The sequence below is a fragment of the Nasonia vitripennis genome, chromosome 4 (genome assembly GCF_009193385.2).
Source record: "Nasonia vitripennis strain AsymCx chromosome 4, Nvit_psr_1.1, whole genome shotgun sequence".
Classification (NCBI taxonomy): Eukaryota; Metazoa; Arthropoda; class Insecta; order Hymenoptera; family Pteromalidae; genus Nasonia; species Nasonia vitripennis.
Genome location: NC_045760.1, coordinates 26,491,480 through 26,513,612, shown reverse-complemented (window position 1 = coordinate 26,513,612; position 22,133 = coordinate 26,491,480). Strand labels below are relative to the sequence as shown.

The 22,133-nt window shown below is 34.8% G+C and overlaps 3 protein-coding genes across 3 annotated transcripts; 2 read left to right on the top strand and 1 right to left on the bottom strand.

Annotated features, from left to right (window-relative positions):
* The first annotated feature begins 4,418 nt into the window (after window positions 1–4,418).
* On the top strand, window positions 4,419–6,820 carry LOC107981423. The gene is made up of 3 exons (XM_016987357.2): window positions 4,419–5,222; window positions 5,290–6,568; window positions 6,688–6,820. Exon 2 carries the CDS (start codon window positions 5,349–5,351, stop codon window positions 6,489–6,491), a length of 1,143 nt encoding a protein of 380 aa, XP_016842846.1. The 5' UTR covers window positions 4,419–5,222; window positions 5,290–5,348; the 3' UTR covers window positions 6,492–6,568; window positions 6,688–6,820.
* On the top strand, window positions 6,704–8,173 carry LOC100114082 (protein HGH1 homolog). The gene is given in 7 exon segments (XM_016987354.2): window positions 6,704–6,721; window positions 6,792–6,827; window positions 6,879–7,168; window positions 7,248–7,532; window positions 7,613–7,666; window positions 7,668–7,772; window positions 7,857–8,173. Coding segments are annotated over 7 exon segments (951 nt in total). The 3' UTR covers window positions 8,020–8,173.
* Window positions 8,174–8,524: 351 nt separating this feature from the next.
* LOC107981424 lies at window positions 8,525–11,328 on the bottom strand. The gene is made up of 3 exons (XM_016987358.2): window positions 11,154–11,328; window positions 10,581–10,972; window positions 8,525–10,498 (listed from the first exon to the last, which is right to left on the bottom strand). The coding sequence occupies exons 2-3, from the start codon at window positions 10,965–10,967 to the stop codon at window positions 9,827–9,829; spliced, it is 1,059 nt and encodes a 352-aa protein (XP_016842847.1). The 5' UTR covers window positions 10,968–10,972; window positions 11,154–11,328; the 3' UTR covers window positions 8,525–9,826.
* Between the last annotated feature and the right edge of the window lie 10,805 nt (window positions 11,329–22,133).

Here is a 22,133-nt window from a genome sequence, read left to right as displayed (position 1 = left end):
TCTTTATATATATATTTTTTTCGCGAATGCGTGGATAATATTATTTAGTGTGTCAAGGGCGCAAAGTCAGCTTTTATAGGCCGAGTGTGGAGTTTGCAGTACGAGTCGAAGACGAGTACTACAACCACACGAGGCCAAAAAGCCCACTTAGCCTTTGGTGCACATTATATTTATTGTAATGCATGAATCATACTGATTTCGGCATTTACACATACACACAGAGAAATAGACACAAATACAAACAAACACACACACACACACATCTAAGATTTTCCCTAATACCTCTTTCTCCGAGAGAAAAAAAACGCTCATACACATACATCAAGCGGCTCGTAAATCCCCTCGCCTTCGGCTCGGTCTTTCGCCTCGATTCGTACTGCAATCTTCACACTCGGTCTACAAAAGCCTACTTTACGTTTTTGGGTCACAGTATATTATTATTCCCACAAATGCAAGAGTGTACATTGTTTAAAAAGGGGTAAACGTAACATTTTTTGGAAGTAGCATAGTATAGTATAGGCGAAAATATGCCGCTTTCGCTCTGCTTATGAGTGGGCAAACGGTTGAATTTTCGGTCATGTGTGAAAGAAAGTGACTTAATTTCTGCATTGCTGGGAGAAAAATATACAAGGTAAAAAAACTAACTTAGTCGCGCTTTTTAGGGAATGAAGTGGTTTATATAGCTCAGTCGTAATTAAAGAAAATATTTTTCATGATACGTGCACGAAAAAGGCCACTTTCCATGCATGTAAAATGAATGGAAAATCAAGTTTTTCTTAGCAGCGGGAAAAAACTACTCCCTTGGGAGAAAATAGTACATTACACAACGGGGGGCGAAAGTTGCTTTTTTCAAGCGAGGATGATGATTGAGCACGAGTGGTAGTGGAGGACGCCACAGCATATATATACACACACACACACACCTTTGGCCCCCAGGCGAAAGTAATCGCAGCGGGCCGAAAGTACTTTCGTCCCGCTGCTCCAAAAGGCTTGAAAAACTCGATTTTCGCTCCACTTTTTCGTAGGCGAAAAGTCTTTTTCTCCCAAGGGAGTAGTTTTTCCTCACTCTGCAGCTTATCCGATGGATGTGTGTGTCTATATAAGTATTTTCAAAATTTTTAGTATTTTCAAAATTTTTGAAATTTTCGAAATTTTTGAAATTTTCGAAACTTTTGAAATTTTCGAAACTTTTGAAATTTTTGAAATTTTCAATATACTATTGTTTTACGTTGAAAAGTCCTTTTATAAGATATCCCATTCCTTTTATATGCATGATTAGAGGCCTATTCGTGCACTTATTATTATGCATAATATACTATAAATGACCATCTTATAGACGTAACAGGTAATTTTTGTTAGTAAATCAGAAATACGATGGCTTGGACTGATAAAAACAATTTAACATGCAAATGAACAATTTTTTTGACAAGTAATAAATTCATTACTTATACATGAAATATTAAGAACTTAATTTGACTACGCAATATTACATCCTCGAAATACTTGAAATTATATCTTCGAAATTTGTAACAGTCGTATTTATATTTGCATTACATTTAACTAGTATTCTATATCATGCATAAATAAGTTTGTACTTTTAAAAATTCGGGCATAGTTTTATCAGATTTCTATACAATCAAAATAACGTCAATTAAATCAATGGGGTCAGTTTATTTATGGCGATAATATTCGCAATCTTATTAATTTTTTTTTAATATAAAATTCGAAAAAATAAATCGCACAGTATAGGCGTACCTTAGAAAGTTACGTTCAAATTCACCTTGCTGATAAACCAAGTTTATTAATTATCCTCCCTGTTTTGGGCGGAAACAAAAAGACCTAATTTATGGGCGTATTGTTCGGGATATTCTTAGTATTCGTTAATGGGTATAAAACCCAGGTACCGTTTGACTGTCTCGCTGTCTAGACGGCCAGGAACACCCCTTAACCTTCCGAGAAATGATCCGTCTGCCACTCAAACGCATTGTGTAATATTTCTATTGCGGCATTTATATTGCATTATAATTCTATGTTATTAGAAGACTTTACTCAGGCGTCAGGATATATCACACAGCTATAGTGCCATAAACATAGCTCTCTTGGGTCGGTATATACCTGATATCCCCACCATAACGTCAGCCGATCCTTGTCGTCCTGAAACCTTTCAGAAATGGAGATTTTTGGGTAAGGGTACGAATTTTCAAAAATAAAGATTTAATATGAGAAAATTTAGCATTTATTTATAATAAAAAGTTAAATTTTTAAACTTAAAATAAAATATTAGAAAATTAAGATTGTTAAAAAGGAGTACATTGTGTACCGGAGGCGTAAAGTGGGCTTTTTTAGACCGTGTTGAGAGTTTGCAGTAAGTCGCCTCAGAGCGCAAGATAAGTACTGCAACCACGCAATGTCAAAAAATCCACTTAGCCCTGGTAAACACTATATTTTTTGTAACGCATGTACTTATTTCAGCGTATTTTGAAGCTCCAGAGATATACACTAAATACTTATAGTATATAAAAATATGTTAATTTTTCCAAATGTGAACAGAAAAATTTGTTTGTGCGTATTACAAGCGTGTTTTTAAAAATACTTATTTTTTACTTGTTTAGAGGTGAAAACTAGGCCCATTAAATTAATCGCATATGGAATATAAATAACGTATAAAATTCTTGAAAATAATCTTGCGCCGAGATTAAGCTTTCTTGAAGCCGCGGCTGAGATAGGACGTCCTCTCAGCGGTCGAAAAAGATTTGCTTTTTTTTCAATAATATGATTTATACAAAAAATGTAGCAATCATGTTACTAAAAGAGCATTACATTACCTACTTTTCCCGCAAAATTTTTAAGATTGACCGTTCTGTTTAATAGTTATGATAAAGAAGGTGATTTAAAAAACAAAAATTAATATTTTCAAAACTAAACTGTCAAACTTTTTAAAAAAATTTATGACAGTAAAAACGATAATATATATTTGCTGTAACAATTTGAAGCTATTTTGGTAACTAGTTTTTGAGCTAAAAATCGAAAACAAGAATGACTTTTCTATGTCGTACGATTACGGGAGTAAAAAGGCAATAATCAAGTTTAAATTTTAGATTTAGTTAGCATTATATAGCATTTTGATCCCTTTCTTTGAACTGTTTATGAAAATAGTTAGTTTCATAGATATTGAGGATCGAAATTATTTATCATAACATCTAATGGAACTGACATCCTGTTTACAAATATATAGGTTGATAAAAAGGGTGTCAGGTAAAAATGGGAAGGTGATGTCTCTTGAAGCTTAGTGTAACAACTATAACTATGCGCGTTAAAAAGAGAGAAAGAATTATAATTAATTAGGAATAATTTTATTTATCAAAGGAAAAAGTACAAAAACTTTATAGAATTATATATAAAAAAAATAGTACATTACACAACTAGGGGCAAAAGTTGGCTTTTGCAAGCGAGGATGATAACTGAGCACACAAGTGTGCTGTAACGCTCTTTTTAACCTGCCTGAAAAAGCAGAGTCGTCCAGTATCTCATAGTAGAATTTCGTTGTAAATCTGAATTATATTTGGTGTCACACGGATCGATGGTATATGTGCAAATCCAGAAAAAACGGACACTTCAGGGAGTCTTAGTGAACAAATTTAAAATTTGAGAGTACACCTACCTGACCAACTTTTTTGGGTTCCTAAGGCCATTCAGAACACGAAAAACATTGGGTTCCCAAGATTAAAAAATACCTATTTTTTGCCGGACAGTTTAAATTCTCTTACGGGAATTTAACACGGGGAAAATTATCGAAAAAAAGCCACGATTCAACTTTACCCACTCAGTGCATGAAGGTACAATCCAAAAATGTTTATTGCTAGGATCAAAGTATCAGAAGAGAGCTTTAACTTAAGGGCTGGTGAGTTAAAAATGGTTGCCTGGGTAAAAAGTTGTCTAGGCTTAAAAATAGTAAAAAGTCACGAAGAGTAAGATGTTTTACGAAAATCAGCGATTTTTCTCTTATTTTTAAGATTCTTATAACTTCTGATTCAAGCAACCAATTTTAATCATCCAGTGCTCAAATTAAAGCTTTTTTCTTTTATTTTCGTTTAAAAAATTTGGATTAACAGTTCAATTTTATGAGCAGCTATATATATGCTTATCAATTATGGCCGTTTTTTGGCAGTTTTCATCGTCATATATATATAGTGAGACGGCAGGCCCCGGCCGGGTATACAAGAGAGCAGCAATGGATAACTTGCCTGGCGTAGGCAAGTTACCGACCGAGGGGCACTAGTAGCTACATGTAAATAGTCTACCTACGCGCTGGTAGATGGCGTGCGCGCATGTAACACAGGAGAGAGGGAGCAACTCGGGTATATAAGAAGCACCGGAGCCAGCAGCGAGCATTCATGATCTGGCTCTCAACTGAGCAACGTGCGAATGGTAGTACTCGCTGCTTGCTCCGGTCTCCACCATACCCAGTAGTCCAAGAGCCCCAGGCTCTCGAAGAGTATGCGTGCAGTCCACTCCCTCTCCATGTAGACTGAGATCCAGCATCGCTTATAATTGTGAATACTAAATGATTAAATCAATAAATGAAAGACATTTAAAACATATAAACCCTTGTTTAGCATTACCCATTCCCATCCCCCCAGCAGTTGTGTCACCGGTATAGGATGGTAGTACCTCACACATCAGTCTAATAGCTGCGTGGTTTACCTAAGTGTGCGGGATATGCGTAGTGGGAATACCCTACTCATCTCCCTCTACACACGAGCAGTTCTCCTCTGGTAACTCGGCCATTACAGAGGATAGGGAGGTAATGTCCACTCAACAGATATTACCGGGTGGATCAAAGTCTGCTATCGCTCTTCGAATGTGCTTCTCCCCCGCTTTACTAACTTCGGTACGGAAGCCGGGTGACGACATCGGTGCACACACACTGTGTGGGCGTGCATCGATGCTCCGAAAACGAAAAAAAAGGCTTAAACTCATGTAACGGCCGACGTGCTAGTGCGACTGTGAACTGTGATGTGCGAAGAATAATTTTGGAAAGGATTAACAAAGATATACAATAATTATTTATACTTAATAAAATAATTATTTCATTTGTTGTATATTTAAATGAACGATTGAGAGTTCGAAATTTTTAATTGCTGTTTGAGTACTGTGTGTCATTTTCTAACCTCAATTCGTGATTTCTATAAATGATTCTGCAACTTAATTTTATCATAAAGGTATCATTTGTAATATAGTTGAATTTCGTTTTTTATCTAAATTAAATTTTTTATTATATTTTTTCAGCTTATTTTTTTCACACGTATACAAAAGGATTGAACATTTAAAATCTTTAAGTTAGCTCTATGGAATCCAGAGAAGAATGTATTAACTATTATTTTCAAAGAGGATATACATACAAAGAAATTGTTGGTTTGCTGAGAAATCATAATATAAACATAACAGTCCGTCACCTACAGAGAATCTTGAGGAATCTTGGATTAAGAAGAAAAGGTATCATCGGAAGTGACCTAGAAGAAGTTTGTAGTGCTATTATCAGTGAATTAGACAGTAGTGGATCAGATTTAGGTTACAAGACTTTGTGGCGACGGTTGAAGTTATTTTATAACCTTGTTGTGAAACGAGATACCATCTTAGATATTTTACGGATAGTAGATCCTGATGGTCTTGCTGAACGGCTAAGACATAGATTAAGGAGACGCAAATACAATGTACCTGGGCCAAACTTTATATGGCATATCGATGGGTATGATAAGCTAAAGCCTTTTGGGTTTGCTATCCATGGTGGGATCGACGGGTTCTCTAGAAAAATTTTATGGTTAGAAGTGGCTAGTTCTAATAACAATCCAGATATAATTTCTTATTACTATCTAAAAACTGTGCAAAAATTCGATTTGCTTCCAACTTTGGTAAGATCTGATAAGGGTACTGAAAATTGTATAGTTGAATCTCTTCAACAGGCTTTACGATATGATCATGAAGATTCTTTATCTGGAGCAGATAGTTTCATCAAAGGAAGAAGTACGTCCAATCAAAGAATAGAAGCTTACTGGTCTCAAATGAGACGGGAAGGTGTTAATTTTTGGATTAACTTCTTTAAAGATTTAAGAGATACTAATCTGTTGAATGATTCTGACGTAATTGAAATAGAATTTTTAAGATATTGTTTTGGGCCTTTACTTAAGTACGACTTAGAAGTTATCCGTAAAGAGTGGAACTCTCATAAAATACGAAGACAGAGATGTCAGGAGACTGTATCGGGTAAACCAAATTGTTTATTTTACAACCCAGAAAATTATGATGCTACAGACTATAAGAAAGAAGCTGATCAAGATCATATTAAAATATGTTTGGAACAATTTAGTATAGAACCTAAACTCTTTGATTCCTATGCTGTAGACTTAGTGCAACTTTTAAAACCTGGATGTAACCACACCAACTACCATAGAAGAGGCTTTAAATCTCTTCATAGAGCTGAAAGAGCTTAAAAGCAATTATGAAGACGTAGAAAATTAAACTTAAAAAAAATCATATGTCATTTGACTTTTCACTTTTTTATAAATAAGTATCCTTTTGAAAAAAAAATTAATAATCTAATTTATAACAGCCTTTTTTAAAACACTTAATTGTCTAGAAATACTTATTACTTTATTATTTTCCTTAACGCACTGTATACCATTTCAGAAATTTTTAGAAATTCATGGTTGCCAATTCAGCAGTAAGATAATTTCATGATAAATTAAAAACAAGATTTGTTCAACAGTTAATTCAACAGTTTTACCATTCAGATCGACAGATTCGGAATATCCTGGCTCAGGTACGCTGTAGATCCTCTTCGACGTATGCTACTCCAATGCTGGTTAAATACTCTTTAGGGTTTGCCAGATTTACTTAAATCTTTTTTTTTCCATCGTTTACGTGCATTTTTCAGAAACATAGTGGATAAGAATAGCAAATTAGCTGATCCTTGCTGCATGATTTTATCAAATATAACACGACCACAGATGTTTGCTGACAGAATCATTATTTTAGCAGAAAAAACAGGGATAGCATGGACTGCATTATTAAATTGATTTACAACCAATAATTATAATACTACAGGAGAAAAACTACATTATTTAGGACCAGTTATTAGTAATCTCAGTCAAACAAAGAAAATGCAAAAGTATGTATTCATTCTATTACAAGTCTCAGATTGATTTATCCAAGTATTTTTAAAGAAAACAAGTTGAGTTATTTTTTAGATATTTGTTGGACAAAGATCAATTTGTATTTCAACGATTACTCCCCTTTGTTGAGTATGAAGAGAGTAATGTAAGACGTGGTGGAATTGTTGGAACAATAAGGAATTGTTGTTTTGATGTTGAAAATCATGAATGGCTCATGAGTCCAGATGTTGACATTGTGACTTACTTATTGTTACCTCTTGCTGGACCAGAAGAATTTACAGATGAGGAAAATAATAAGTTACCTATAGATTTACAATATTTGCCAGAAACTAAAAAGAGGGAGCGAGATCCTGACATCAGGTACACATATTCCCTGCAATTTCATAAATGTAGCATTTTTCAAATGAGGTTTGATTTAATAATGGAAATGTGTGTTCCAGGATTATGTTGTTAGAAGCATTAGGCCAATTATGTACTACAAAGGTAGGACGAGAATCTCAGACACAATAATGCTTATGTTATCCTCAGGGAATTGCATAAATGGGATAAAGACAAAGCTTTTTTATTAGCTTGCGAAAACGTCGTTGACATTTTGATCAAGAAGAATTTTTCCATTACTAAACGTCAAACGTACATCAGTTTGCTAATCGTGATTAATAAACTTATTATTCCAATCATTTTTAGAACTGAAAAAGAAATAGGACTTAATAATTTAAAGGAAGTTGAAGTGCCAGAAGAATACAAGGAAAAGTTCCACAAAATGGACAAGGATTACCTAGAAGAAGAAAGCGATGAGGACAAAGAGGAGGAAAAGAAAAATGAAAATATAAAAGCTGTTGAACAGTAAATAAACCAACTTTGTACATATTTTACAATACTAGGTCAACAATTTTTTGAATAATTTGTGTAAATATACAACTGAATTTCTTTTTACTTCACAGTAAGACATTTGTAAAAGTTTTTTTTTATAGTTAAAATATAATAATGTTAATTATTATAAAGCCCTTGTAATGTAATAATTATTATTACCGCTAATTAATACATTATTACCAAAAAATTCTTGTTTTTTTGACGATTTGAGTAGTGAAGATATTTATTTCAACTCAAGCATTTGATCATATTTATTAGTAGCATGTGGTCACTATTCAATGATAATAACCTCTTTTATTTAAGTTTGATTTTTCAACTATTTTTGGTCGAATAAAACAGAATCAATTATTCATAAATCTTTATTTAATGAATAAATTAAAGTATTACATATTGCTATATGCAACGAACACAAAATTTTCATATATTATTACAAACTAAAAAATATTAATCATACAATGGTCTTTTATCGAACATAAAACAAAATTTTTCTTTTTTTTTAATCATCGGTCATATTAACTATTGGTACTTTTCTTAAAATCTTTATTAAGTATCTGTGAAATTAGAATTTAAATCTCGTGCAGTAACGTAATAGTACAAATAAACTTTTTCATACATTCTTATTATAAAAATGTTCAACTTTTTCATATATTCTTGTTATTAAGCTTAACTAAGCATTGGCGTCTATAAAACATTCAACTAAATTTTCCATTTTTTATAATTAATCATTGGTCTCTTTCTTGAAATCATTATTGAATTAGATAATTATAATGACTTTAACGCTAAGTTTGCGCATTTTTTTCTTATAAATATTTAGAATATTATTAAATAAATAAATATTTAGAATATTTTAGGTTCACAGCTCTCATTCTTAGAATACTTAGGAACTTGTCAAATATCTCATAAAATACTATAAACATCACAAAAATGTATGCAAATTTTTTCACATAAAAAAAAATTGAACTATGCAATAGTCCATGCGTCTTTTATCAAAAACTAAAATAAATTACTGTTTTTTTTACTTAAGGTGACTCTGGTCAAAGTTTACTTTCTTAAAAATATTTAAAACATAGTTAAATAACATTTGGAATATTTAAAAAAATACTATTAGCTCTCATTCTTAGAAAGCTTAATTAACTGAGCTAAGCTCAGCTTAACTTAGAAATTTGTACGGTATCTTATAAACTACTCAATCAATCACAAAAACGTGAACTCCAAAATGTAAACACGATAGTTAACAATTCATACGTATAAAATGTCACTAAAAGTCATTTAATTGCCATATGCGTGATTGCAAATTATTTCACAAGACCATCCAGCTCCATCGTTGGTTGTTAATTGAGCATCATCATACCTGTATAAAAATTTACCTTCCTTCATTGTTTTTCCGTTCTTTTCCAACAAAAAATTGGCTGTCAGTCATCATTGCAATATGGAATAATTCCAAGGCCATAGTTTTTTTCACAGAATCCATTGAGCACACTGTAATGATGTAAAATGGTATGCTTAGCTTGGAAGTACAAATCTACATCAGGGAACTCGTATGATTTTGTGCAGTCATCGTTTACTGAGATTTGCAATAAAACTTTGCCATCCATTGTTATACGGCTAATGAAAAATCCAAAATCTAAAGGATCAAATTCTTTCTTGTTTATGATTGTTCCTCTCATCTCGATTTTCAGATGACGATAACAATCTTTTTTGCTGAGTTCAATCACAGATGGCAATTTACTGTACTTCGAAACAGTAACTCTTTGATATAACACTTCTATTGAATTGGCTACTGCCTATTCGTCATCAGTCTCACTATCCTCATTCATTTCCAACATTTCATTAAACATTTCTTCTGACTTGTAGAATGATGACATTTCCTCATCTGGATCGTCTAGCCATGGCACTTTTTCATCTTCTGTCATTTTTAAGTTTGTCGCTTCAAAGTCCTTTAGATTTTCCAATTTTTCACTTTCCTGCACATCATCATTTTCTTTATTTTTATTATGCCCATCATCTGTTTTCTCATTTTTCTGTACATCAGCCCTTTGTTCATTTTCCTGTACATCATAGGTTTCTTTGTGTTTCTGAACATCTGTTCCTGTTGCTTTGTTTAAGATTGATAATAAATACAACTTTAGTCGGTACAACGATTTACCCTGACTTGCACAGTACTTCCAAAAGTCGCATGCGTTGCCATCTACATCCAAAAAATGTGGTAGTGGCGTACCATTAAATAATCCTAACTCCAGGCGACAATCTTTGAATAAATCTTGCGTAAAGCTAGTATTTTTCATAAACTCAGTTGTGGCCAAATCTAAAATATCGGTTGCAGTGTACGTGCTTCTATCATTTAGAATCAAGGTTCTCATCCCACCCATGGGAGCTTTTATTTGTATAAATATATCTCCTTCAGATTCTTTATGGATCCATCCAACTTTCAATTTTCTATCTTTTGATGGCACGAGCTGTAATTATATAAGTTTATAAAATTCTATATTTTTTTGTCTTGCATAAAGGTATCGAAGCTATGCAATTTAATAATTTTACCTTCGCTTTTTTAGGTGGTGGACAACTTGCTTTGTTCGATGCACAGGATTTATTTTCCTTCCCTTTCTCTTTACTCCCTTTCAACGCTTCCATTATTTGCATTACTCTTTGTTTCTTGAGCCCCTGTTCCTCGAGTTTTACCAGATGGCTTGTTCCAGAATTGCAAAAAGCAATGACATTATAATTATCAACTTCCTTGTCCAGTATGAATACGTCAGATACTATTGTTGAGGCATATTCTTGTTTATCCTTTTTGTATGTTAAGCCCTGGGCATTTGGAAAATATATCCGTAGTAACGGCAATGGTAAATCGCCTTCATTGTTTGTTTGAAGCTTGAGTGTTCTGCCTTCACAGGTGACGTTGACGTAACGCTTGTTACCAGACATTGTACCTAAATAATAAAAATTATACATAATTAACTAATCTATATTTTATATCAAATGCAATGATGTCCATGCTGTGTATTTTCCAACCTAACCTATTATTCACAATCCCTAAATAAAATTACCATCGGCTTTCATAACTAATTTAAATTTTAAGTATATTTTTATATTTTAATTGACATTCCTTACCGCTGTAGTGTTAACACGTTGAAGAGCCTCATTAAAAAGGAAGTATCCCGTAGGAGTCGAAGGAGTATCCGGTAGTTATAACGCACACACACAGTGTGTCCGACAGATGTCCGTACTGCATACTTTGGTATATGCACGCGCACACAGTGTGTGTGCGCCGATGTCGTCACCCGGCTTCCGTACTTCGGGTCTCGAATCCTTCACGTTCGCGTATTAACCCTTCGCGGACCGTTTCAATAGCTGATCAAAAAATAAAAATGTTGATATAAATTCTTAAACCGAAAGCGGAAGATAAGCTACAACTTGAGCCTTAGATCGTCGAAATTGACCGCTCGGATCAAATGTTATAAGGATTTTAAGAATAAGAAAAATCGCTGATTTCCGTAAAAAATCGAAAAATTGATGATTTTTTGCCATTTTTAAGCCTAAACAACTTTTTTAATACTTCGATTCTATTAAAACACATTTTTGGATTACGACCCTAGACAAAAAGTGGCAATTTTTTGGTTTTCGTTAATTTTCCCTGCGTTAAATTCCCATAAGAGAATTTGAACTGCCCGGCAAAAATAGGTATTTTTTAATCTTGGGAGCCAAGGTTTTTCGGGTTCCATATGATCTGAAGAACGAAAAATATGTGGTCGGGTAGGTGTGGCTCTCAAATTTCAAATTTGTTCACTCAGTGTCCGGTTTTTTCTGGATTTGTACGTATAGATATATGTACGAGATGTGTCACACACATGCACACACACATTTAAGTGTTTTTCCCTAGGAGCGAGAATGAGTACTTCCGCCTCAGATATATGTAAATATGTATGTGTGGGTATGTTTATACGTATATAAAAACAAACAAAAACACTAAAAAGGTCTTTCGCCTCAGGCTTAAATAACTCTACTTTTGCTCCACTTTTTTGTAGGCAAAAAGCGCGTTTTCAATGCACGTCTTATGAAAAGTATTTACAAACATTAAGGGGAAACTCCACTAATTATTACAACTATTTTAAACTATATATCAATTTTCATAAATCAGAAATGTAATTTATAATTATAAACAGATTTTGATTTGTATAAGGATTAAGAAATATTTTACTTTGGTAAAAATGCCATTTTTACTGTTTGATGGCTTATTCAATCGAATAACACGTTTTAACAAAAAATGTTCTCTGCGCATAGCCTAATTATGAAAACTTCTAAACTTATGGTAAAAATTTATGATTTAACCATACAAATAAAAGTTAATATTTGTATAACCATAAAACTGTTGATTGTAATATTTACTTATAAATATTATTAAAAGTCATTAAAAATTGATGTATATATATATAATTAATATCACCAAAGAAAAATTTGTTTGAAAATACTAACTTTATTTGTGTAGTCAAAATGTAACATCCAACGATGCTACAGCGCTTATTTAATATAAATTACACCTTTAGCCTGCACTTTCGTGCAATAGCTGGGTGCTTTGAATGCTTGTTTAAAAAGGATAGAAATGAAAGAAATCTTCTAGAAAATAACCCGGACGATTTAAGTTCTAGAAGAGTGAGAGAGGGATAAATGACCCGGTGTTATCGGTTCATTTACCCAAGCGATAGTTTTAGGCAGGGGTAGAAAAGGTTAGGATAGATAACTAATAATTACTTACTTTTATTTGCTGTTGACTGGACCTCGTTGAAAGATGTTGGGTTCGACAAATAAAAACACCGAACACACGCAAATTCTATTCGATTTGAGTTATATTTTAATAAAATTTATGCGACTTAGCGCAAATACAAACAAAAATTTATATATACGTGACTTAGCGCAAATCTAATGCTACGCGTACAAGCGCATGAATCTAACTATTCGCGTACTAGCACGAATCTAACCGTGCTGACTGAGAGCCGGGACCGAAGTGATCTTGAATACTGAAGTTCGGCAGCACGAAGGGCCTAGAATCCTCCCTCCTCGATGTTGTTGGGGTCTCGTTCCGCCTAGATGCCGAAAATTAGCGAGTGAGAGAAGCCGTTATATTTCAGCTTTCCCTCACTTACACCGATTTTCCGCATCTCTTCTCCTACGTATCGTAGGTCAGGCCCTTCGGTCCGCCTACGCCCTCTCCTCTACAACCGTGGTTCACGCAAATACCGTTGCTAACGCGCACGCCAATTTGTGTCGAATTTTCCAAGCATTCTGTTTATTGTAAATGAAGGTTAAATGAAATTTTGTGTGAAATAATCAATGTTAAAATGTTAGTGCTTGTAAAATTCTCTACAAACCGATACCAAATAACTATACTTAAACTTACAAGTAAAGGCTTTATGCGCATTATTCTTAAGAAAAATTATAAATAAATGAATTTATTATTGAATTTACTAATGAAAATTATACATTTTATCTGTCCGCAGCTTCAATATTTAATTTAACTACTTTATTATTCTTAGAGTTTAATAAATTTGCAATGCATCGTTATAACAATCGTAGCTTCACACCGACCGACGATTATAACTCTGCCAAATAATATAGCTTACTGTGACAATCGTAGCTTCACACCGACCGACTATTACAATAAAATATAAGACAGAAATAAACAAATAGACATTTGATCCATTCATAAATTATGCACAAGAAGCGAACTGTATAAATCGAAAAATATACAGTTTAGTGCCAAATAATAAATAAATAGATCGCGTTATCAGTTTGTTGTTTGAAAAATTATAATTATACTACAAGCTGCAAACAAACTATGCATTTATATATATATATATATATATATATATATATATATATATATATATATATATGTATATATATATATATATTTATGTAGAACTATCCCACCAAATCTGTTGCTAAAAGCGAACGTATGCAATTAAAAAAAAAATGCATAGTTTATACAATAGCCTGATGTAAAATAATTCTAAATAAATATTTCGAATTTTAACAAAATAAGTTTTCATACTTTGACAAAAAGCGGAAAATTCCGGGATCAGTACACAGCTGCAAGCGTGCGTACTTTCCGAAACTGTCCCTGCAATAAAAAAAAAGGTCCGAGCCTCGTAGGCTGTCTTAATTACGGTCGCTCTAGACGCTGCCGATAGCTTGAGCAAACGCAGCTGCTCGTCATAAAATTGCGCTCGGTCCGACGTGCCGAAAATTTTCTCCTGCCGACTAATGCGCAGAAAAACTTACTATCGCTATCCTAATGCATCCGCTGATGCCTCGCGTCGATGCGCGCAGCTCAAGAGATTTACGATAGGGATATCTGTCCCTCGCTTTCTCTCTTCAGGCCCGCATTTTCGAATCTATTTTGAAAATGCGTCACGTACGCATTTATTCATTTAAAAAATAAAATTTTAAGATTTTGAAAAAAAATTGGAAAAATCGCACGACGTGACAAAAACATACATTTCAACCATAGATTTAGAAGTTTTCATAATTAGGCTATGCGCAGGAAACATTTATTGTCAAAATGGGTTATTTGATGAAATGAGCCATTAAACAGTGAAAATAGCACTTCTACCAAAGTGAAATATGTCTTATTCTATAAACAAATCAGAATCTGTTTATGATTATAATTACATTAGTGATTTATAAAAATTGATATAGTTTAAAATAGTAATAATCAGTGGAGTTCATCCACCTTAAAAGTATTGAAAAAAATTTTAATTTTTAAACTCACATAGAAATTATTTATTAACATTAAAAGTGATACAAAAGTTTTAATTAAACTTACATAAAACACTTTCTCGATGCAGCTAGCCGATAATCCAGTCCAGGCATTGGTGCATAGACTGGACGTTTTCGGTGATTTGCCGTAGAACGCCCAGATCTATATATCTCGCGTACTTCTCTTGCTATCTGATCGTTTGTGATCGGCTGCTTAGGTACCATGAAGGAAGCTCTCACTTGCCTCGTGATGTCTTCTTGCTTCTGCACCGCTGGTTGGACTTGAGTAATTTTTTCTCCTCTCCCTTGAATTTGCGGGGCTGCTGGCCGATCTGCATGAACGTCCTGTTTTTTCACCTGGATCGTCGGAGGTTGACGCTGTTTCTTTTTATTATGTTTTTTTAAATTGGGGGCGTGGATCGGGTGGTAAGGAACGTCGTCCTCTGAATCCTCGCCAAAAAGTTCAGCGAACTTCTTCAAGATTTGCTCGTCCCTCATACGTCGTGCCAAAACTATGTCTGCGCCTGTCATTTTGACTATACGGTTGTGTGTCTTGGGCTGCGGTTTCATCGACACTGACTGAAAATGTTTGTACCAAACCTTTTATATGGCTGGTGCAGCTGTGAGTAGGTTAGGGTAGTCTAATCAAGAAGGTTGGGGCCGTATGAAATTCGTTGAAAAGAGTGGGGGTGGGTAGACCTCATTAAGAGTATTAGGTATGGGTCAGACAGTTTAGAAGGCGGAGTATAGAGATTTCGGAAATTGCTTTATGGAATAATGGTATAAATAAAAATGATATTATTAGAATATGAAATTTACATTTACAACAAATACACACACAACACTATATAAATTTTCCGTTCTCCTAAGGCGTTCTAAAACGTATGATTCGAACTCCAAACACCTCCAAATACGTTTCTATGAAGTTCGAACAAAACTGAAAATTTTACTACTACAAAGCTGCCACTAGAAGGAAGCAAAAGTTTTTTTCTCCCGTAAATTGTTTTTTATTATTCCCGCAAATTCCTCATTTTTCTGCGTAAGGAATTCGCTGGAAAAATGCTCGACTCCTACTGCAAACTCCCAACTCGGTCTAAAAAAGCCCACTTTACGCCTTCGGTACACAATGTACTCCTTTTAACAATCCTACTTTTCTGATATTTTATTTTAAGTTTAAAAATTTTACCTTTTATTATAAATCAATGCTAAATTTTTTTCATGTTAAATCTTTATTTTTGAAAATTCGTACCCTTACCCAAAAATCTCCATTTCTGAAAGGTTTCAGGACGACAAGGATCGGCTGACGTTATGGTGGGGATATCAGGTATATGCCAACCCAAGAGCGCTATGTTTATGGCACTACCTGAGTGATATATCCTCACGCCTTCTTACACAAATAAACCAGCAGGAGGTCAAGCCGTTTTAGTGAAGTCTTCTAATAACATAGAATTATAATGCAATATAAATGCCGCAATAGAAATATTACACAATGCGTTTGAGTGACAGACGGATCATTTCTCGGAAGGTTAAGGGGTGTTCCTGGCTGTCTAGACAGCGAGACAGTCAAACGGTACCTGGGGTTTACACTCATTAACGAGTACTAAGAATATTCCGAATAATACATCCATAAATTAGGACTTTTTGTTTGCGCCCAAAACAGGGAGGATAATTAATAGACTTGGTTTATCAGCACGGTGAATTTGAACGTAACTTTCTAACGTATACTGTGCGACTTATTTTTTCGAATTTTATATTAAAAAAAAATATACATATATATTAATAAGATTGCAAATATTATCTCCATAAATAAACTGACCCCATTGATTTAATTGACGTTATTTTGATTGTATAGAAATCTGATAAAACTATGCCTGAATTTTCAAAAGTACAAACTTATTTATGCATGATATACATATAATACTAGTTAAATGTAATGCAAATATAAATACGACTGTTACAAATTTAGAAGATATAATTTCAAGTATTTCGAAGATGTAATATTGCATAGTCAAATTTAGTTCTGAATATTTGACCATGTGTATTTTTAGCATGATTTGTTTTCCTACTTGCGTGCGCAGAGTTCAAGTTTGCACACGCATTTGCGTGAGCAAAGTGTCATTTTTCCACACGCTGAAAAGAGCATGCGGAAAAGTACCTGAGCGTGCAGGAAAGTAGTGAGCGTGCAGGAATGAAACACTCACTTCGCTCGGGCACAAACCCGTTTTTTCATAATAGTACATTGTGCATCAAGGGGAGAAAATAGGCTATTTCAAGCGAGGACAAGGTGTTCAGCACGAGTCGGACGAAGCACGAGACGTGTACTGAAATGAAAACACTTACCCGAGTCTGAGAAAGCCTTTCTATGGTACACACCTTATTTTTTACAACGGGAGCATGAAAGGACCTCTTTCAACGCCGATAAGTAACGCAGAGAATCGTGCATTTCAAGTCGTTCACAGTAGAGTTATTGTATGTTTTTTAAAATTTAATTCTAAAGAATTTATAAAATATGCAAAGACTTAAAAAACACGTATATACATATAGTTGGGAAAAATTACCCGTTTTTTTCTAGGGGAAAAATGGTCTGTTTTTCCCCTCAAGAAAAATGGTCATTTCTTCCCGCTCGAGTTCAAAGTATTTCACACACGCTTGAAATGGACGATTTTCTACGCTACTTTCTGGCGTAAAAAGAGGCCCATTTCATGCCTGAGTTATAAAAAGTTCGAACTCGAGCGGGGAAAATGATAATTTTTCCCCTAGGGGATAAAACCGGTCATTTTTCCCCTAGGGGATAAAACCGGTCATTTTTCCCGCTCTTTCAATAATTTTTTTATAATTGAATGACGATATAATTATTCACAAAAACTACAAAAATATAGTAAAAATATTAATAATAATCTGAAACATCAATAATAGACGTCATTTTTTTAAGGAATAAATCGTTATATGAATCGTTATATGAACCATCACATACCCAGATGCATCTTCTCGGCCCTATCGAGAGGGCGTGTTCATAACAAAAGAATCGGTTTAAATGAAAAGGGACAAAGTTATTGTTTTTTCTGACAAGTGATAACTCGTTTCGCATCTCTAATTGCGATTACCGCTGGACGAATATGTGTGCGGTTTACATCTAAAGGAAGGCTCGAATGCAGCGGCAGAAACTTTGCCTTCTTTTTCCTTTTCTTTGCGGAACTTGCCTCTGGAAAAGTAATATCAGCGACAATAGCGCTGTCTCTCTTTTCCTGCTGCTACTGCTGTACGTGAGTTTTGGGGCCAGACTCCAAAGAAGAAAGACATTTGTGGAAAACGAAAGTAGTTTAAAGAAAAAAAAAATAACAGAACGAGCGCACGTTAGCCATCAAAAGAGTACGGAAACGGAGTTGGACAGTAAGTGTGAAAATAAAATCCGTGATTCACAATTTACGAGTAGCTGGAAGATTTATTTGAATACGGAATGTATCCTAACGCGTTTTAAGATTTTTTTGCATAGTTTGTAATATAGTGATTATAGATCAAACTAGGACCGTATTAGGATGTTCGTCCTGCAAACTCGGCCCAGGTCGCGCCAGTACGCGTCTCAGCTATCTTGGCCGCCACGCACTAATAGAAGAACAGAATGCTGAGTGCCGCGAATTTAAATGTATAATGTGGAGAGCATGGAGGGGAGACGCCAATTAAACCAATATTTTTTTTTTTTGCAAAATTACTTCGAATTTCGCAAAACCCAAGGCACTTGTAGAATCCACAATTAAATTGCAAACGTTTTATGCCACTCTTATGCCAATATAAGGCTGTTTCTAGATTTTCGCTGGAGAGAATAAGTGAGGTAGCCTATTTATACGATATAAAAACTGTACATTGGCATAAGAGTAGCTCAAAACGTTTGCAATTTAATTGCGGATACTAAAAATGCCTTAGGTATTGCGAAATTTGCAATAATTATGCGAATAATCATATTGGTTTGAATGACGATCCCCCTCCACACTTTTAGCGCTAGGCACATCAGTACGCAGCAGACTACTACAGCTATGTTGTAGGTGCGGCGGCCATGACAGCTGAGACGCGTACTGGCGCCATCTGGCTCCAGCTTGCAGGGCAAACATTTTCATAGTTTCAACGCCATAATGCAATATATATATATATATATATATATATATATATATATATATATATATATATATATATATATATATATATATATATATATATATATATTCTAACGAAGCGCACTATAAAATTGGACAGAAATTTACATAGGAAAATACGCTGCTATGCAATCAGTACAGACCTTGTAAAATCACGATCAAATCAGAGTGCGTTGAACGACAACATTAAGATTGTTTCAAACTTTTACGAAAACAAAGTCAACAAAATAGCGGTGGGACGCAATAATAACAAAGTCGACCACGTAATAACAGTCAACCCAGGTATTAACTGCGATTACGGTCTCGAAAGAAAACTTTGCATAAGCCCCGTGCTCTGTGTGTACAGTGCTCGACTAAGAGAGAAAAAGGATAAGCTTGGCACTGCAAAATCCGCCGGAGCATTTTTATTCAACGCGTTCTTTTTTTTCAACGGTTTTAACGTGCTTGGGAAGAATTCGTGATCTACTGTTTCTTTCTATTGTCTTGGCAAAAGAAAACGTGAGATAGGTCGATTCTGATGATCGATTTTTAAACATGCTATGCTATCGAGGGGGCAGAACACCTTTGAACAAACAATAACAAATTTTTATCAAAAAGCTGTTAAATGATTATGAGAATAATCTTAATTTTCTCTACTATTAGTAGACATATTTACTTACATTTTTACTGGTGTAAAACCTCTTTACACCCCATGATCCATACTTATAGTAGGAGGTATTTATGAACCCGTAGTTCACTGACGTAATATTTTAAGAAAACGGATGGACCAAATGAGCTTAAACTCAAGGATGTTGTTTAAAAGTACATTGCTTATTGTATAGATTCTATATATAGGATTCAAAATTAAATATGCTGTGAGCTATGGGTTCGAAGTCACCCCCTACTATTAGTATGGATGATGGTTGTGTAAAGGGGCTCTACACCGGTAAAAATGACAGTAAATATGTCTACTAATAGTAGAAAAAATTTTGTTCATTCCCATTAATATTGAAAAATTTTTTACGAAAAACTTTAATTGTTTTGCCCCCTTCAATATCGCATCCTCTTTGAGACAAACGCGAATTAATCTTGACTTTATTCTGTTTGAAGCATTTTTACACCGCACAATAGCATGTTTCTGCGACAAAGTCCTAATAGCGGGAGAAGTTCGCTTGTCACGGAAAATTAAAAGCGCAATTCACAGAATTTAACGTAGCAAGGTTCTCGCGCTTTATCTTCTTCTGTTGTCGCGGCTTCGTCGAAGACGGGGCTTCATAAGTATTCTAATTACGCACTAAAAATGCATATTTAATTTACCGCGGCTCTTTGTAACTGTCTTTCGTGTAATTAATGAACTGCGAAGCGCGTCTTAAAAGAGAGATTAAACCCTAGCTCAATTTCCAGGGGATGGAAACTTTTGCCTCTATCAGCCGCGCGCCACAATTTTCTCTGCTTTGTTCTTGGAAAATTCAGCCGTATACTGCGGGCGTGTGTGGTTACCTTTTTTATCGTGCGCTGCACGTAAATATTTTCAAAAACGAGCTTTTATATAAATAAATAGCTAAATAAAATCGCAGAAATATTCAGAGGTGCACATACTTTTGGATATAAAATGTGAGACAATAAATAAAGTGGACTTGTTTAATGTATCGCATGTTTGCATTGCTGTTCATCAAATAGTTCGAAGCAAAACTTTATGATGGAAAAAGTCATTACAGAACATCGTCACGAAAGTGAAATGAAAAATACATCAAAAGCATCGCATTACGGTAAATCTCTTGTATGAACTTTGAAAAGCTCTTTTATGAAAGCACGCCTCCAGGGCATCGCATAAACGCGCGCAAAAAGAGCCCCATACGGCAGTATACATCGACAGCTGCAAAAGAACTGCGTGATCTGCTCTGTTTATACACGTCCTCGACCACACACTCGCCAAAGTTATGGCTTATCAGAGCAAGAACTTTTCGCTGGCTCTTGAATTTTAATAAATAATCTCCTTGCTTTGAGATCAACTGGTCCCCGATTATATGACTTTTACACAGAAATCGATTGCCAGAGGCTGCGAAAATCGTAGTTAGTTTGGTCATTCATCAAAAGTAAAGGGATGGGAAAAAGCTTATTTTCGTTACCCGCGAAAAAACGCCATATCGCAACAATCCAACCCTTATCCGATGTGCCCCCGAGTAAATAAATTTTCGATATAATCGAATGTATGCGCGTTTTTCTGCTATCTTGCGGTAAATATCGACAAGGCAGCACACACTGCATTGACGAATCGATTTTTTTCGCTTCCAGCTGGTCAGATTATGAACAATAAATAATCGTGGGTTATTCTTCTACCGCAGAAAACGTCACGCGCAGTATTCCGAAGCCGGTATGGTTTTTTGGGTGCAATAATGCGAGATTCATGGGGTCGCGATAATGGAAATATTTTTTATCATTTCCAGTCCAAGCTATTCTCTGTATGATAAGCCGTAGGAATTATTCATGCCGTAAATTTCGTAACGTTTATTTTTTAACGGTATATGCACGCTGTGTTTGAATTTCCGCATTTTTAAAATTCGCAATAAAGCTATATCGCGAATCCTTATCATTGACATTACGTATACAGTATCTGTTAAAAATAAAGTCACTGTACATTTTTCCAAGACTGCAAAAAGAAAGCAATAGCCGATTGATCACGCGTATATAAGAGGAAAAGCTTGAGTAGCCTGCGAATAGCGTCTATTACGCGATAACTCGGACTGCGCCGTGCATGAATTATGGCCATGGCTGCGAATCGAAAATCGATAGACGGCGAGCGAGCGCATCGTCCGCCTGCGGCTACAGCGAGCTCTCTTTTTTTACTGTCAATTCCACGGGCTCGGACGGCTCGGGCGCTCGCGCGATAAGATTGACAATGGACCGGTGCATAAAACGCGGACATAACGAGAGAGAAAAGTCGTTGCAGCTACGTCATCACCACGGTCTCTCGCGTTGCCCTGATGGGCTACTTTAGCTCGTTCGGAAATTACATGACTTTGATTAAGGGCTTGATTGAAAGATTAGCGGTATTGTATTATTTTCTACAATTTTTCTACGGTAATAAACAATTAACAGCGTGGAAAATGGAGTCTTATGTTCTTGCGCATAATTTAATTTTAAACACAGTTTAAACCGCAGTTTAAGCGCAGAAAGTTTGGATGCATGTTAGTCAACTTAATTAAGC

What these genes read in the sequence shown, in the direction of transcription:
- LOC107981423 (XM_016987357.2), top strand. Translation starts at nt 5,349, where the DNA reads ATGGAATCCAGAGAAGAATGTATTAACTATTATTTTCAAAGAGGATAT.
- LOC107981424 (XM_016987358.2), bottom strand. Translation starts at nt 10,967, where the DNA reads ATGTCTGGTAACAAGCGTTACGTCAACGTCACCTGTGAAGGCAGAACA. An exon ending in CACCACCTAAAAAAGCGAAG is followed by an intron (nt 10,499 to 10,580) that starts GTAAAATTATTA and finishes ATATAATTACAG; the next exon opens with CTCGTGCCATCAAAAGATAG.